Raw genomic sequence first — 19,513 nt, forward strand, 5'->3', positions numbered from 1 at the left:
GAAGAGTCTTCCTTCCTCCTGGCAACCAGTTTAATGGAATTCTTAGAGGAATTCTTTCCTATGGATTTTGTTACTTGATCATGATGTGAAGAAATAGTTTGTTGTTTAAGACTGGACCTGTCATGAAGAGACTCTCAATGGTATTGTACCTATGGTGCTATATTTATTGCTACAAGTGGGTTGGCTGAATCATTAAAGCATCAAATAAAATGTCTTGCAGTATTTAATTCCAGTCCTTTCTTTCCTGGATTCAATTCCCACCTAGATTGACTTTTCTCCTCATTCTTCTGGGTCGATAAAATAAGTACCAGTGAAGATATTTATTTTATTGACCCTCCTCTCAAAATCTTGGCCATGTGTCTATATATGAAGTCAGTATTATTGTTTTTTTTTTTTCTTCAATAGAAAAAGTTTCAGCACAAAGAATTAAAATAGTTATTGTTTGGGAAAATGCATGGGAATTAATTGAACTGATGATGAAGGAGTTCACAATATACAAACACTATATGACAAGCACTATGGGCACATGCACGCACATACATATACACGTATATACACACACACTCACACGCACACATGCATACGTATAAACACAAAACAAAAAGGAAAACAATTATAACTATGCCCATGAAAATTAACTCACTGCTTCCAAATGTAGCTAGCTTCAAAAATGGAATACAAAATAGCTGCACCAACCCATCGCTGCTAGAAGCAATAAGCTTATAATGTACTTAACAGTAAGTAAAACACACATTAGACAAAACATCACCATCACCTATAACATGGCATAGATTCATAAACTAATTGCTTTTTTTAACTTGTCAGCATCTTCATTGTATTGTGCATTGTTTAATTATTACTATTATTATTCAGAATACTGTAGTTTATATGAAGCATTCTGAAAAAGAGTAACAGAATTTAAGAAAGTCTCTACAGAGTGCAAGTTGGAAATAAAGGATTGAAAATTGATACAAAGCAAGTACAATGGTTTATACCCTATTACCTTTTATTTCAATTTTTATTTATTGTAAAATAATGTTGTTTTAATCTGTGCAAAACAGAGCTAACTTGTCATACGTTTTCTTGGTAACGGGACTTGTAAATTCAAAATATCAAAATAAAAGGTAAAAGTGTAATCCATTGTTCTTGTTTGGTTTTGATTCTGTTCTCTTTTCATTCCTTTAATCCTGGCTCGCGACTTTCATTGTAACGGCTTTCTCAAAAACTATTACTTTATGTTTATGAATTGACAGAATTGTTAAAACATTTAGCTGTAATTGTTCCAACTCTTTATATTCTAATATCAATTTCCACCGAGGTCAACTTTGCCTTTCATCCTACTGAGGTTGATGAAATAAAGTACCAGTCATGTACTGGGGTTGATATAATCAACTGTTCTCTTCCCCTTCACCTAATGTTTGACCTTCTACCTATGTCAGAAATCATTATTAATATTTCTTTGTTTTGCTATCCAATATACTTTTTCGTGATTGTTTTTGTACTGTTATGTATATGTATATATGTATATATATATATTTGCCATATATGTGTTGGCAGTGTTTTTGTGTCTTATCATTGTTATTTTGTTTGTGCCTCAAAGGCCATTCACATAAATGGTTAGATCTCATGTACATGAAAGGATGGTCACCTAACAAAGGAGTGAGTTCAGGTAAGCTATGTCACCAAAATACTTTAGGCACCATCAACGTTGTAGAATTGAACACGGAACCAACCCTTTATATCTATCTCTTTCATAAGTAAATTAATTAATTAATTACTCTATCAGTCAAACAATTAGTCAAATATTAATATTATCTATCTCTCTCTGTATCTATTCATCTGTTTTATTTCTCTCTTGACCTCAAGGTATTATATAGAAGGATGGTGAAAAGACAAATGTAAGAATCTTAGTAAAGATGAAATATCAGTTGATATCTGCTACAGGCACTCAGTTGTGTTTTTTAGACAAGATACTTAACTCTAAGTATCTCAGATCAACAGTAGTCAAATATTTACCATATGTTCTGTATTGGCAATATTCTAAGACCAATGGGTGATGACTAAATCAATAAACAGCATACCATAACAGTCTCAGCTGTTGCTTTGTATTGATACCAAAACACTCAAGTCTCATTGATTCAACCAAACTAGTAGTAAATTAGTACCGCGATACAGCTACTAGTTTTTATAGTTAAGATGGGAACATTGTCTATTTAAAGAGTTCTTTATTAGCTTACTATGTAATATCAAAGTCATCCAATAAGGATCTGTTTCAAAAAGGAACAATGAAAAATGTTCCAGTCTATTCATTTCAAGAAAATTCTATAAACACTTTTCTCCAAGATCACCAGACCCTGAGATGAAATCACTAATCTACTTAAACTGTAATGTCACTTGGATGAAGCTCTGATTTTCTGTTGATTTGGACAGTTGTATAGAAGTATTTATCTGTGTGTATCACACCATGACGATTATGATGCAGGATTAGTTGTAAAGGTAGAAGTAGCAACTATATTTTTTATATCTAATTAGTCAAATTCAAAACTGTTAATCTGGTAATATATTTATCAATCATATTGCCTGAATGGTTCAACTACTTCTGGTATTTAGATGTATTAAGAGTTGAGGTCCTGATAACAACTGATGCTAATTACAGCATGCTAGTCATTATATCTTTGATTGGCTTTTCTTTACTTGACTAGAAGTTCATGTTGAGCTAAAGATATTTTTTATTATTCCTTTACAAATAACATTTCAAAGAGTGGAGTAAGTTTTAAGCCATAAAGGAAAAAAGTGTTCTAATGTTTTTGATAGAACTCATGGTCGGGGGGGGGGGGGGGAAGAGGTACCTGTTGTTAAAGTCTTCTGCATTACTTTTTACTGTTACAAAACATCCCTACTTTACTCAGGTTCAGCTGTTTTACCCTCTCAACTAAAGAGCTTGGAAACAATCTTTAATTGTGAATGTTTCACTGCAGTTTACTCTGTACAATATTTACACTTGACTAACAGATTTCAATGAGAAAAAAAACCTTGTCTCTTATCAATTTTCTTTAGAAGAACATGTTGAATTTTTTTCTAATACAACATATGGTATCCATGACAGTATTATCCAATGAGGCGAGTCAGATGTAGTTTGTGGGAGATTTTTATTAATATTTCTCACCAATTGGGGGATTGTGGAGACAAGGCCTGGAAAGCATTTTTTTAAGAAGCAAGCTACATGAGACTTGGCTCATCATCAGGTGAACTGCACTACTATAAAAAGTGAAGCTAATTTTTCATTAGATGAGCCATTTTGAAACTCCAACAGGTAGCAGGTTGTGCATGATTGGTGTAAACGCTCTGCCACTAGCCTGCAAACAACATAGCTAAATTGTTAAATTAAACTTTAATACTGCAAACAGGTATACATGTTAAGACAGGATTGATATTTGTAGTAAATTGTTAGAAGTTGAGGCTCATATATGAAGGTGTTCCATAATTTGAACAGGGGACAAGAGAAAAATTTCACAATAATTTTAGACCTCATTTATTTTTCGTTTTTGTTTTTGTATTTTGGTGATGTTTTTCCAATTACTGGAACTGTCTAATGATGGAACCAGAATGGAGTACATTCCCACACACACAAACGAGTGTGTATGCATATATATATATATGTATGTATGTATTTAAGCAAGACCGATGATTGACTACCAGGCCGCTGGTAATGATGCAACACACCATACTAATCATGTCTGTCGGGCATGTGGAAGGGAGTGTGATTCAGCAGGAGGACTTAAACGACACGCAAAGGTACATGGAGCCCAATTACAACAACAGCCAGCTATTGCCAGTAAAGGTTTTGGATGCCAACTCTGTGCAAGAAATTGTAGATCTTTGGCTGGGCTAAAAAGTCACATTCGATCCCATCACCGTTAAGTTAAGCTTCGTGCAATGGCCATACTCGATAACGAGGGGGGCAGCCATCATATGTATATATATATATATATATATATATATATATATATATATATATATATATATATATATATATATATATATAGGTTTTAGTTTAGTTTTAGTTTGGTTTAGTTTTAACTGAAATTCTAGACACATTTCAATAGAGACAAGAAAGTCTTGTGAATCTACTTTCTGGACAACTTCCCCAAAGTTGTGGAATGTCAGAATTGATACAGTGCCGAGCAAAATGGCATTGGTTTCTTTATGTTCAGATATCAAAATACACTGAGGTCAATCTTGCCTTTCATTCTTGTAGACACCATAAAATACCAGTTGACTACTGAGGGTTGATCTAATCAGCTAAGATCCTTCCATGTCAGAAACAATACCTTTACTATAAATACCCAAGTGCACTTTACCACCTCCTTATATCAGTTATCGTCATATGTCGTATTTCTCAATATCAGTGCTTTGTTATTGTGTGTGTGTGTGTGTGTGTGTGCATTGTAGATATGTGTTTATTTACTTGTCATAATTCATATATGAATAATCTGTAGAATGTGCATAATTGTATATAATATATAAACGTGCACACATGTAAATACATGTGTAGCTATGAATAGAAATATATGTATGTGTATATATATATATTATTCTGAAACAAGAATGTTGTTGACTGTGACTTTGTAGTTTCACCCACCTAAGCCATCATCAGACTATCAACAACATTATTGCTTAAGAATGATAAATTTGTATGCTACAAAAAGTATAGAGTAACCATCAACCTTAGTATACATGTGTTTTTATTGTAACAGAGCATAAGGTGAGCTGGCAGAATCATCAGCATGCCAAGCAAAAAGGCTTAGCAGCATTTCATCTGCCTTTATATTCTAAGTTCAAATGCTGTCAGGGTCAGTTTTGCTTTTCATCCTTTTGAGGTCGATAAAATAATTACCAGTTGAACACTGGAGTTGATGTAATTGATTTACCCACTTGCCCGAAATTGCTGGCCTTGTGCCAAAATTTGATATCATTGTAACTGATCAGAAAAATAAATATATATATATATATATATATATATATATATATATATATATATATATATATATATATATATATATAAGATTGTGTAAATATATGCATATGTATAAATATTTATATGTATTGGATCATCCCATAAATATTGCAGCTTTTTCAATTGCATGAACTAAAAGTCGGAGGGGGATGTGATAAACTACTTGTATCAATTTGCAGGTAGTAATTTTACCTTGTCCTTATTCTTAGTGCAAGTTTTGAAGAGTGTCGTTCGATTTTAACAGTTATTTTTTCAAAGTTGTAATAGAAGTGACAAACAAGCATATTTGGCATATTTTGCTTTATGAGTTCAATAAAGGCAACACCACAATGGAAAGTATGAGGAGTATTAATACAGTATATGGAGATTGGACGAGTGTAAGCCAGTGTCAGTGGTGGTTCCAGAAAGTCTGAGCCAGAAACTACAGCCTAGAAGATGATCCTTGTCCTGTAAGATCTGCAGAGCTCAACAAGGACATCCTGCAAACCCTGGTGGAACAAAATCCCATCGTAACCGTTGAGGAACTAGCAGAGAAGCTTGGATTTGGTCATTCAACCACTCATCAACACCTGCGTGCCATCAGAAAAGTCAGCAAATTGGGTCAATGGGTTCCTCATAAACATTCTGAGTCTAATCGTACACTGAGGGTAAATGTATGCTCTTCTTTGCTGTCATGTCTCACAAATGAACCTTTTTTGAACCAAATAGTGACTGGTGATAAGAAATGGGTTCTCTTTCAAAATGTCAAGTGCCAAAGACAATGGGTAGAGAAAGGAGAAACACCAGCACCCTAAGCTAAAGGTCTTCACCCACGTAAGGTGATGTTATCTCTTTGGTGGGATATGATAGATTTAGTCCACTTTGAACTTTTAAACCCAAACCAAATGATAACAAAGGAGATCTTCTGTGAGCATCTTGAGCAGTTCAAGTCAGCACTAGAAGAAAAACGACCATCTTTGGTTTCAAGAGGAAAGGTATTCTTCCATAAGGATAATGCTCAGCTACATACAGCAAGGATGACATTCCAAAGACTGGAGCAGTTTGAATGAGAAACGATGCCCCACCCACTATATTCACTGGACATTGCCCCATCTGATTGTCATTTATTCCACGGTGTTCAAAATCATTTGAACAGAAAACATGAATTCTGTAGACAAGGTCAGAACAGTACTGGAGGAGTATTTTTCATCACAGACAAGTGAATTTTAGAAGAGGGGCCTTGCAAGCCTACCAGGTGGATGGAAGAGCATTGTAGAAAAGGAGGGAGAGTATATTTTAGATTAAAAAGAATTTTGTTTATCTTTATTTTGAAAAATAAAAGAAGTACAAAAAAAGTATTATTTATAGGATGACTCAATATTTATGTATATACATATTTATTTATATATATATCTGTTTTTGTAAATAAATACGTGTATGTGTGTATGTATGTGTATATATATACATATACACACTTTTATAAAGACAACAAGATATAGTTGTATTAAGATATCTATAGACATAGAAAGCTTTTACAAGAATCTTAAGATATATATGTAAATGTAAACAATATGTTAAGATAAGTATGTGTACATACTATGAAATTAATTGTAGCTAACTGATATACATATGTATATGCATATATATATATATATATATATATATATATATGCATGCATATGTATATCTGTATTTAAAAGTTTCTATGCTGTTTGTGGATTTGTGGGTTGTTTTTTTTGCATGCATTTTACACGTGTGTTATGCATTCATATATATATATATATATATATATATATATAATATATATACTTATGTGCATAGATATATATGTGTGTGTATACATTTATATATATATATATGTGTATATATATGAATGTATGTACTTTGGTTGTGTCTAGTTACTTTCCTCTTCACCCCTTTTGTTAGTGTTTTTGTGTGTCTGGTTTTTTTTTGTGTGGTGTGTATTACATTTTGATAATGTTCCCTGTTTTAAATCACACATTTCACTATTTTCCTTTTCCAACCTTGCACGTTTGAAGATGATTGTCAAGGTAAGATCTGTAACTACAAAGCACAGAATCATTGTTTTTAATTCATCTCGCTCTCTCTCTCTCTCTCTCTCTTTCTTTCTCTCTCGCTTTCTCTCTCTCATATGCATATAATATCTATATACGTGCATATGTGTGTCTATATATATTTATATATATAGATAGATAGCTAGATAGATATAAGTATATAATACACACATCGAAGACACATATTTGTCCATATCTATACATATATACTCTTTACTCTCTTTTACTCTTTTACTTTGTTTCAGTCATTTGACTGTTGCCATGCTGGAGCACTGCCTTTAGTCGAGCAAATCGACCCTAGGACTTATTCTTTGTAAGCCTAGTACTATCGGTCTCTTAAACACACCAGCATCAGTTGTCAAGCGATGTTGGGGGGACAAACGCAGACACACAAACACACATACATACATATATATACATATATATGACGGGCTTCTTTCAGTTTCCGTCTACCAAATCCACTCACAAGGCTTTGGTCGGCCCGAGGTTATAGTAGAAAACACTTGCCCAAGATGCCACGCAGTGGGACTGAACCCAGAACCATGTGGTTGGTAAGCAAACTACTTACCACACAGCCACTCCTACGTCTATATCTATATCTATATATATATATATATATATATATATATATATATATATATATATATACATATATATATATATATATACATATATATATATATATATACATATATATATATATATATACATATATATATATATATATACATATATATATATATATATACATATATATATATATATATACATATATATATATATATATACATATATATATATATATACATATATATATATATATATACATATATATATATATATATACATATATATATATATATATACATATATATATATATATACATATATATATATATATACATATATATATATATATACATATATATATATATATACATATATATATATATATATACATATATATATATATATACATATATATATATATATATATACATATATATATATATATACATATATATATATATATACATATATATATATATATACATATATATATATATATACATATATATATATATATACATATATATATATATATACATATATATATATATATATACATATAGTGTAGTATATTGCCACCTAAGTGTGGCTGACCCCTAGGGGTGGATGTTACTGTTGCTTTTAGCCCCAGGAGGACATCTCCTCCAGCTGGCTTATCGACACACGACTGTGTCCTGTTTGCCAAGGGAGTTATCCCTCTCACCACGGCCAGCAGCACGAACGTATCCGGATTTCAGGGTTATTTCCCTTCGTCAGCGTTCGACAGCCGATGACCTTGGTGAGAGAGAAAAACCTGGCAAATCTTATATCTTCTTTTCCAGTGGCATTCTTCACTGATATTGAAAAGGTGAAAACAAGCAATGTTAATTCTCTAAATGAAGTATTAACAGTAACTGCACGATAAAGTGTAGTATATTGCCACCTAAGTGTGGCTGACCCCTAGGGGTGGATGTTACTGTTGCTTTTAGCCCCAGGAGGACATCTCCTCCAGCTGGCTTATCGACACACGACTGTGTCCTGTTTGCCAAGGGAGTTATCCCTCTCACCACGGCCAGCAGCACGAACGTATCCGGATTTCAGGGTTATTTCCCTTCGTCAGCGTTCGACAGCCGATGACCTTGGTGAGAGAGAAAAACCTGGCAAATCTTATATCTTCTTTTCCAGTGGCATTCTTCACTGATATTGAAAAGGTGAAAACAAGCTGACGAAGGGAAATAACCCTGAAATCCGGATACGTTCGTGCTGCTGGCCGTGGTGAGAGGGATAACTCCCTTGGCAAACAGGACACAGTCGTGTGTCGATAAGCCAGCTGGAGGAGATGTCCTCCTGGGGCTAAAAGCAACAGTAACATCCACCCCTAGGGGTCAGCCACACTTAGGTGGCAATATACTACACTTTATCGTGCAGTTACTGTTAATACTTCATTTAGAGAATTAACATTGCTTGTTTTCACCTTTTCAATATCAGTGAAGAATGCCACTGGAAAAGAAGATATAAGATTTGCCAGGTTTTTCTCTCTCACCAAGGTCATCGGCTGTCGAACGCTGACGCAGGGAAATAACCCTGAAATCCGGATACGTTCGTGCTGCTGGCCGTGGTGAGAGGGATAACTCCCTTGGCAAACAGGACACAGTCGTGTGTCGATAAGCCAGCTGGAGGAGATGTGCTCCTGGGGCTAAAAGCAACAGTAACATCCACCCCTAGGGGTCAGCCACACTTAGGTGGCAATATACTACACTTTATCGTGCAGTTACTGTTAATACTTCATTTAGAGAATTAACATTGCTTATATACATATATATATATATATATACATATATATATATATATATACATATATATATATATATATACATATATATATATATATATACATATATATATATATATATACATATATATATATATATATATACATATATATATATATATATATATACATATATATATATATATATACATATATATATATATATATATATATATATATATATATATATATATATATATATATATATATGACCATCCCCAAGTATAACACTATATACACACATGTATAAATACACATACACACATATATGCATACATTTATATATAAACATATGTATGTGTGCTTCATTGCACTTATTCTATATTTCTATGTATATGAGGACTATATTTCTATGCATGCTGTGCTTTTTACATTCAACTATTAGCTAGCACTGAGCACGACTCCTTCTAATGGTGCTAGACATGTTCAGTCTTACTGTTATTGCTATCAGAATCAATTCCAAGATCTTAAATGCTAATTCAATTCATGTTTTCTTTACTCTTAATTTTAGTAATTTGACATGACTAGTCAATGCTATTGATATTAATATTTATTGTTGTTGTTGTTGTTGTTGTTCATATTAATTCTTGTGTTATAGATATTTTTTTTAAAAATCATTTTATGATTGGAGTGTTTTCTTTTTAATTTTCTCTTTCAATCTTTGTATGCTGAGAATACTCATTATTAATTGAATTTTTGTCACAGGTTATTTACAACTATTTGATGTAGAAATTAGTTTAGTTGTAATTGGTAATTTTGTGTCAAATATTATGAAACTGGTTGACATATACATATATATGCAATATATGTGCATACATATGTGCATCAATGCTGGGTTTTATATACACACACACACACATCATCATCATCATCATCATCGTTTAACGTCTGCTTTCCATGCTAGCGTGGGTTGGACGATTTGACTGAGGACTGGTGAACCGGATGGCTACACAAGGCTCCAATCTGATTTGGCAGTAAATATCAAACAATGAGAACGAGTGTTCAACACTGCATTGGTGGAGAAAGATTCTTTACTTGTGGATTAAGGCAACTGGCCATAGCCAACTCAAATATCCCCCTTGTTTTGTGCTCAAACAGGCCAGATCTGGCCTCTTACACCTACCTTTCAATGCCATTCTAAAAGTAAACAATTACACCATCGAAATCGTGAAGCTACAAGATAATGCATGATTAATTAAAAACAGTGTAAATAAATAAGCATTACATTTGACAGAGTAATCTGTATACTGAAAGGTTAAGTAGTACAATCTTTGTCCATCTAAGCATGATATTTAATCACTAAGAGTGCACAACAGCTCCACCTGGCAAAAGGGGTGGACAAAATAAGTACTAGGCTTAAAAGAAAAAATGAGTACTGGAGTCAATTCATTGAACTAAAAATTCTTCAAGGCAGTACCCCAGCATGACCACAGTCTAATGACTGAAACAAATAAAAGATTATATGTGTGTGTGTGTGTGTGTGTGTGTGTGTGTGTGTGTGTGTGTGTGTGTGTGTGTGTGTGTGTGTGTGTGTGTGTGTGTGTGTGTGTGTGTGTGTGTGGGTCTGTGTGTGTGTGTCTGTGGGTGTGGGTGGGTGGGTGGGTGTGTGTGTGTGTGTGTGTGTGTGTGTGTGTGTGTGCGTGTCTGTGGGTGTGTGTGTGTGTGTGTGTCTGTGTGTGTGTGTGTGTGTGTGTGTGTGTGTGTGTGTGTGTACCAATTCCACCTGCAAAGTCTTGGTCATCCCAGGGTTACAGTAGAGCAAAACAATTATGAGTCAAAACTTCTGACATCACACTTTATTAAATTACAACTTGGTTTTCTATTGAGGATGTGAAATGCTTTCATTAAAAGGAAATTCATAAACCAGATTACCCAATGTTGTTTTAACACTGAAGAATAATTCAGTCTTTTACTCCTTTGGTGATAAATCTGAATTAATTCTATAAATCTGAACTAATTCCTTAAATCCATAAATCTGCATTAATTCTATTAACTAATCTAGAAATCGCTTTTCCTGTCACTACACACAGATTAATTGATTGGGTGGTATAATGTTGAGCAACTTTATATCGTGAATGAAAATTAATATAACATGATGATGACATCTGTCTCTTATATCAGGAAGTATTTGTCAATAAGTCAGACATTCTTTATTTTGTTACACTGTGTTCCTCCCTTAGGAAACCCCTATGTGATCACAACATTTATTTCCTCTTATTTTTCAATTCTATACAGCATATTAATTTGGTCATTATGACCTACATATGTTTCCACTGCACAGACTACAGGCAGTTGCGGCTGCAACCTGGCATGATTTCTGGTGCAGCTTCTTCAGGGAACTTAACTGAGAGCCACCCCAGATTCTATCTGGATAATATATCCCTCCAAATGCATGTGTGTGTGTGTGGGGGGGGGGATTTCCTCACAGTGTTCCACAACTTATGTTCATTTGTTTATAATCCTGTAACTTAGCATTTCAGCAGAAGAGACTGATAAGTAACAAACTTTAAAAAATTAGTAGTGGGTTTAATTTGTTTGGCTAAACCCCTAAAGTAGTGCTTCAGTATGGCTACTGTTCAATGGCTGAAAGCAAGTAAAATGGAAACAAAAAGAAAAAAGAAAAAAATCTTTAAAACCTAGAATTTTCAAAGAATTTGAGCATTAGAAATTTATTAAAGATAGAATATGTTGTAGTCCTGAAGAGACAGTTTTAGCAATATTATGTATGTTAAGAGGCAAGAAAATATGATTTGAAATGAGATATCATTATTTCCACTGTATGCAGTGAGAGCTGAAACAATGATTAACATATTTATTCTTAATATATCCCAGCAGATTCAAATGTAAATATGTTAGTTGCTGTTGTGTAAGTCACAGAAGAACAGCTTCTTTTTATGACAACAATGTGTTCTAAGACACCAGTGTTTTGACATGCGTGTCATCAGTCAGAAATACCCAGATCTTTAAGCCTAAACAAGCTGGTGGCTTTGTTTATAATTTCAGCAAACTATTTACTGATCAGTGCTGATATCTGCCAACCAATAAAAAAAAAAATTGTTATTTGCTCTGTGAGCAGCAAGATCTGAAATGGTGATTTGCATATTTATTCTTAATGCGTTCCAACAGATTTGATGATTTGCAATGTTAATTCACTAGCAATGCTAATGCCATTAAACACGAAACAATGGTAAAAAATTATTTCACTCTTCATCCATAATAAATTTACAGCTTATGTGTAAGTTGCAAAATCATTCCATAATTAACATTAACAGCTGTTAGAACCTGATTTCGATTTTCATTCAAAGTCACTTCACATTATTTATATTGCTAATAACCTTCATCTTAATTAAAAGCAAATGTCAAATTTTTGCTATACACTAACTGCTAAAGAAATAAGTGAATTTAGGAAATCATAACAATCACCTAACTCTAAGGCTGAGTCCTCCCTTTAGCAATCACATTTCTCTGTCAAGTGTAATTGCTTATTTATTCACATAGTTTTGAATTAATCAGGGCCGCTGGACTGGCTCCTGTGCAGGTGGCACGTAAAATACACCATTTCGAGCGTGGCCGTTGCCAGTACCGCCTGACTGGCCTTCGTGCCGATGGCACGTAAAAGCACCCACTATACTCTCGAAGTGGTTGGCGTTAGGAAGGGCATCCAGCTGTAGAACCTCTGCAAGATCAGACTGGAACCTGGTGTAGCCACCTGGTCCACCATTCCTCAGTCAAATCATCCAACCCATGCTAGCATGGAAAGCGGACGTTAAACGACGATGATGATGATGATGATGATGATGATGATGATGATAATTGTTTATTTTAAGACTGACATTGTAAGGTAGGTGTGAGAAGTCAGATCTAGCTGGTTTGAACATAAAACATGTAGAATATATGGTTGGTTTAAATGCTAAAGGGTTAAAAGCACTGATTTATTGTGTAGGTAACAATGCTGTTGGTGTCAGAAAAAGATCACTTGCATTTCTATAATCACCATCTCTGATCTGGTATTTATAAAAGTTAATCAATTAAAAAGTTTCTAGATAACCACATGATCTCTTGTAATTATATATATATAATGGATAGCCTACTTACGAATTAGCTGATAGGTGAATTCACTGAAAATATTATTGCTCTAGACAGTTTACACACACACACACTCATACACACATGCACAAAGAAAGATACATACACGTAAAAATACTGAGACATAAATATATGCATATATATGTGCATACACACATACACACACACACACACACACACACACACATGCACACATATTCTTATATAAATTCAATTCATATATATATATATATATATATATATATATGCCTAAAAAGAAATATAATGAAAACTAGACGTGATTGTTAATGGCATCAAACCACTTATTAGATAGTTATTCAGATACAAGTTAAAATATATAATTAAACAGAAAAACGAAAAAGGAAAATCAGGAAAGCAACGGTTCATAGTAATTCTTCATATCTTTAAAGTTCATACTTTAATATCATAGATAAAAGAAAGGAGAATCCAAGTAGTTCATCATAGTGATTCTTCACAGAAAGGTAGGCAAATGTCCAGAGATCATACTGAAACCTCTTACATAAGTAAAAGATAAAGATATATATATATAGGAAAAAGTATGATAAACACAAGAGGCATTTGTTCCTTACATATGTTTCATCATTGCAGGTATTTGCATCTGATGCAGTAAATGTTCACAGTGCATTTGGAATCTGTTATTACATCATAATGTAATAGCATGCTCTCCTGAAAAAATCCACATGTAGCGGATGCAAATAACCACAATGGTGAAACATGCATAAGGAACAAATGGCATAAACTGCCTCTTGTGTTTACCATACTTTACCTATACTCTTTTACTTGTTTCAGTAAAAGAGTATCCTATGATCACAAGTCCAGCACTGAACCACATGCCTTCATATATTTGTGGGTGTGGTGTGTGTTTGTGTGTGTATATGTATCTGTATACATGTGGCTGTGTGTGCACTTTACTGTCTCTAAATGCATTGCTATCAAATATTGTTGTATATTTGTCTTATTCCTGACTTTAGAATGCTTGATGTGTATTCCTCTGCATGCATGAGTGTGTGTGTGGTGGGGGGTGGCTTTCTCTCAGTTTTCTAAGCCTGTCAAAAATATCTTTAAAAATATTATGAATGCTTGTCTTGTCCTACTGACCCATTGGGAATAAATTGCACTACAGACTCAAAATTCAAAACAGTTATTTTGTTGAAGTTTCAAAATTTTATTTTTTAATCTGTCATTTTATTTCATTTCAGTTAATCTTAAATATTAAGATTAAATTTATTGTCATGCTTTGTTGTGTCTTTTTGTTTTTATTCTTATTGCTATTTTACTTCATAGTTAAATTGACAATTCTATTTCAGTTGAAATGATAATTTTATTTCAGCTTTGCTTTAATCTATTTTATGTGTTTGTTTAAACATTTGTTGTGTGTGTGTGTGTGTGTGTGTGTGTGTGTGTGTGTGTGTTTGTGGGTATTGGGGGTGGATATCAAGTTCATACAGTCACCTGTAACAATGTTGCTATAACTAATCAAATAAGCAAGTCTTCACATTTACTAGTCATTTGTTAATGGAATCTAGCATTTATAATTTCATAATAGAATATGTAAATTCATAAATCTTACATTCACTCTGTTTTAATTATCTACAATAAACATTATTAGTGATGCCAACCAAGATATCAAATGCAATCAACTATAAGTCTAAATAACCAATGAATACCACACAAACATCAAAGCTTGTTTCAAGTATTGAACTTTGTTTCAAAACCAGGCCAACACAGCACAACATAATACTGAGCCAACAGAAGAGCCCTTACACCATGGCTTGACATGCTAGGCAAAACTGCTAAATGCCCCGCAAATCTTAGAAAATACATCGTATGATATGACAAGAAAAAGAGGTGGGAGGTCCTGGTTGGAACCCCTTTGGTCATAGATATGCTCAGTCAGGAGCGAAGTGAAAAAACATTATAATATACTCTTTACTCTCTTTTACTCTTTTACTTGTTTCAGTCATTTGACTGTGGCCATGCTGGAGCACCGCCTTTTAGTCGAGCTAATCGACCCCAGGACTTATTCTTTGTAAGCCTAGTACTTATTCTATCGGTCTCTTTAGCCGAACCGCTAAGTTATGGGGACGTAAGCACACCAGCATCGGTTGTCAAGCGATGTTGGGGGGACAAACACAGACACACAAACATATACACACACATACATATATATATACATATATACGACGGCTTCTTTCAGTTTCCGTCTACCAAATCCACTCACAAGGCTTTGGTCGGCCCGAGGCTATAGTAGAAGACACTTGCCCAAGTTGCCGTGCAGTGGGACTGAACCCAGAACCATGTGGTTGGTAAGCAAGCTACTTACCACACAGCCACTAGTGATATAAACAAGAGTGCATTTTGCACCAAATGCCAATATGAGAGTTTCTGCTGCAGTATCTACCGCAGTATAATTTGTTCTAAAAGAACTTCCATGTCTAAGTGAGGATAAATATTACCTCTCAATATTAATATTGCCTTTGTTACTAATATATATATTTTTAACAAAAATAAACACCATTTCATTAAAATGTGAGGAACAATGAATGAGCGATTCCTCCATTTGGAAAAGGAGCTGTATGCCTTACTACTACTTGAACCCTTTACTCCCTATGGAGTATAGGTCATCAATGACTTTTCTTCCCCATTCACTACTCCTTTCTGCTTCTCTCCAGTTAGAGTTGGATCCTTATTTTTTCAGCTCTGCCTCCATTTCCTCGTGGATTCTGCTGCCCCATGACATATGTTCCCCTAAGGGAAGGTTTTCCTGTCTCACGTTTTGTTGGTTTTGAACTGTAATCCATGTTTCTGTAACTTTACACACACACACACACACATATAATGTGCATACAAATACACACACACACACACATATAATGTGCATACAAATACACACACACACACATGTATATATTTATAAACATACAGTAAATACATACATGCAAACATAGAAAGAAATAACCATACATTACCTCATACTCAGAGGACTGTGCTAAGCTCCAACAACTGGTGACTGTCAGGTAACTTCCCATTAGCATAATAATTGGTTACATTATATACATAAGTTCTGTTCTTTTCAGAGGCACATAATGGATCATAATTATATACATAAACATATATAAGCATAATTGAATATAGATTGATATGACACACTGATTGAGAAACCCAGTTGCTGCTTGTAATGTTCATGTTGTGTTGTTACTCTTCATTATGTTCTGACTATGAACTTCATTTACATTTATATTTAATAGCTATATTCGTGTCTGTCTAAATTATCCTACAGTCATCATCAATTAATTGTTTTATAAAATTTATTGTTGTCTAGATGCTCTCCTTTTTAAACACAACTGTCCATTACTGACTGATTGGTAATTAATTTAAACACATCTGTTCTCTCATAGGTTACTTCCTGTTCGCTTCTGAAAAGTATAGCATTTTTGAAGGTGGTGGTGTACTGGAAGTTGATGTTCTTTTTGCGAGAGCTTTACAGTAAGTAACAGCTTTTAACTCTTAATGCAGGACTTAATCAAGGGCATTTATGCTCTCTTGCAGTGAGTGAACAAAAGGATGGTAGTATGGGATGTTATCTCTTGTATTGCTTTCTATAAATAAATACAATAAAATCCTAATCACTTTCTTTCTTGTTCTCCTCCTTGTTATCCACATATAAAGTAAAACCAAACTATATATGGCTTTTGAAAGTATACTAGCATCTCATAGGATTGAATTTTTTTATAATTTCAACAGTTTGTCACAGAAGATGTGGGAATGATTTGGTCAATATTTCATGGGTCTTGTATTGTGAAAAGGTTAGAAACTACCGACTTAGAACTCTTTGAGTCATTGGCTGTCATTCATATTGGAGGACAAATGTCTGTTTGATGCCAACTCATGTAAATTATGCCTGTACCATTTAGCTTTGTATCTGTTGTCAATGAGAGCTGTCTGGAATGATATTATGAGATTTCAAGAGATTTCTAAACTACTGAGCTCAAGGTGTTTGCCAATGTATTATGTTGAATATTTATTATATCTAGAAATATTGAATATGATATAGACTTGCATCTCATCTGGATGAGGAGCAGTTATTTCTTATTCTTTTAATACTGTAATAAAACATACGTAGCTACATAATAAAAAATCATCTGGTACTTAGAGGCTGAGTGCAATAGAAGAGTGTAGCTATTCATTCAAGTGTGTACTAACTGTCCTCAATAGAATATTTATCAGCAATTTCCCTTCACTTATAGTAGGTTAAATGGAGGATTATGTCTCCGTAATTAATAAAAGTTTGTCTAATATAAAGGATTCTTGTTAGTGTTATCTTGCTTCAAGATGTACTGGACCAGATGGAATTAAATGCCAATGCTATAGTGCCAGTAATGGAATGTGAACCATTGTCTCATCTGCCAATGGCCCCATATTTTATTGGCTCCCATAGCTTTAACCCTACATCCCTGCATAGAATTGCATGTATTCTCTTCTTCGGCCCTTCTGTCATATTTTCATATCCCTCAATACTATACCTCATTCGGTTGAGGTATCTTGTCTTTCAAGTCCTTAGCAACTTCATTAGTATTGGTTCCACAAAATAAAGCACACAGAAAATTCTGTTAAGTGGTTGGTGTTAGGAAGGGCATCCAGTTGTAGAAACCATGTCAAAGCAAATACTGGACCTCAATGCACTCCCTCTCGCTCGTCAATTCTTGTTGAACCATCCAACCCATGCCAGCATGGAAAACGATATGTCAAATGATGATGATGATGATGACAGGAATGCATTGGAGAAACATAACCCTTTGCGCTGTCCACAGTAAATTACTGCTACACAGTGAATGTAGTGCAGAAAGTTGATACTGAAACTGAATGGGAATTTTAATTCAGCTTGTAAAGAAACAAAACTATATATCATAATTTAATTATCATGCTGATACACTAACATCAGAATTAACTACAGAAGAGTGATAAATGGGGATTAGGAAATATTTTTAGAAGTCAACTAACGATACTTTCAGACAAAACAAGCAACGGAGGCATCTTCAAACATTTCTGGAATCTTAGTCATTAACTGAAGTATATTTTTCGTCATTGTTTGTTGATAATTTTGTAACTAGTTTAGACACGTTTGTAAAATTTTGGTGTTGGGAAATGTGATTAATTGATAATTTAATTACAAAAGGGTGCTAACAATATATTTTATAATAAAAAGGTGGCTTCCAATGTATTCAACATCTAAAATCACTAGAGAAGATTTAAATACAGTGACTAACTAAGAAACAATATTATGGGTTAGCTAATATTACTTAGACAATTAAATTAAATTACATTTTCTGTGTTTTTTACTTACAAACATTTCTATATTGTAAGTTAGTTACTGCATGAAAAGCAAGTCCCAGCAAAGACTATAATTCCACTGATGATGACTAAAAAAGCAGAAACATTTGAAGTTCTCTCTCTTGCTTGCTCCACCTATGAATATTATTAGCTGACACCCTAATATTTTTCATACTCATGTATTTAACCCCAATGGGGTTATTTCTGTTATTTAATATATCGGATTTAATTAAACCCACCTTTTTATTAAATAATTTAATGTTTTTATTCCACTGATCTCATCCACTACTGAAATAAACTACCGTTGGTTAGTTGGTTGGTTGGTAGTGCTATAAAAACTATCAGTGAGGCTAAATAATCACATTTTTATCTCTTTCTCTTCCAGAATTCCTGAAAGAAAAAAAGCCGTAAGTTTTGACTATTCATACTTTCATTTTATTAAGGATTATATGTCTTACTTTGCTTAAAAAAAAACAACATGCTTTTAATGCAATCAGAAGCTATCAAATTAGGTCTAACTAATTGGGGAACATCTAAATTTTGAATATGTATTCTACAAGAGAGCAATTTCAAATTGAACTATGGACAGCAATATTCCAGTTAGCTTTTTAATGATACTGATTA

General features: G+C 33.6%; 1 protein-coding gene across 5 annotated transcripts in view; it reads left to right on the forward strand.

Annotated features, from left to right (window-relative positions):
* Window positions 1-19,513, forward strand: part of LOC106880178 (sodium/calcium exchanger 2) — a 193,255-nt gene that overhangs the window by 140,176 nt on the left and 33,566 nt on the right. For 2 of the 5 annotated variants that reach the window (XM_089360761.1, XM_089360763.1), the window contains 3 exons: window positions 7,036-7,047; window positions 16,957-17,044; window positions 19,275-19,296. In XM_089360761.1, coding sequence (XP_089216887.1) covers window positions 7,036-7,047; window positions 16,957-17,044; window positions 19,275-19,296 — 122 coding nt within the window. Of the gene's footprint in view, window positions 1-1,600; window positions 1,670-7,035; window positions 7,048-16,956; window positions 17,045-19,274; window positions 19,297-19,513 lie in introns of all 5 variants that reach the window. The other 3 variants (XM_089360764.1, XM_089360762.1, XM_089360765.1) reach the window with 2 other exon arrangements.

This window comes from Octopus bimaculoides, chromosome 12 (genome assembly GCF_046866305.1).
Source record: "Octopus bimaculoides isolate indiv1 chromosome 12, ASM4686630v1, whole genome shotgun sequence".
Classification (NCBI taxonomy): domain Eukaryota; kingdom Metazoa; phylum Mollusca; class Cephalopoda; order Octopoda; family Octopodidae; genus Octopus; species Octopus bimaculoides.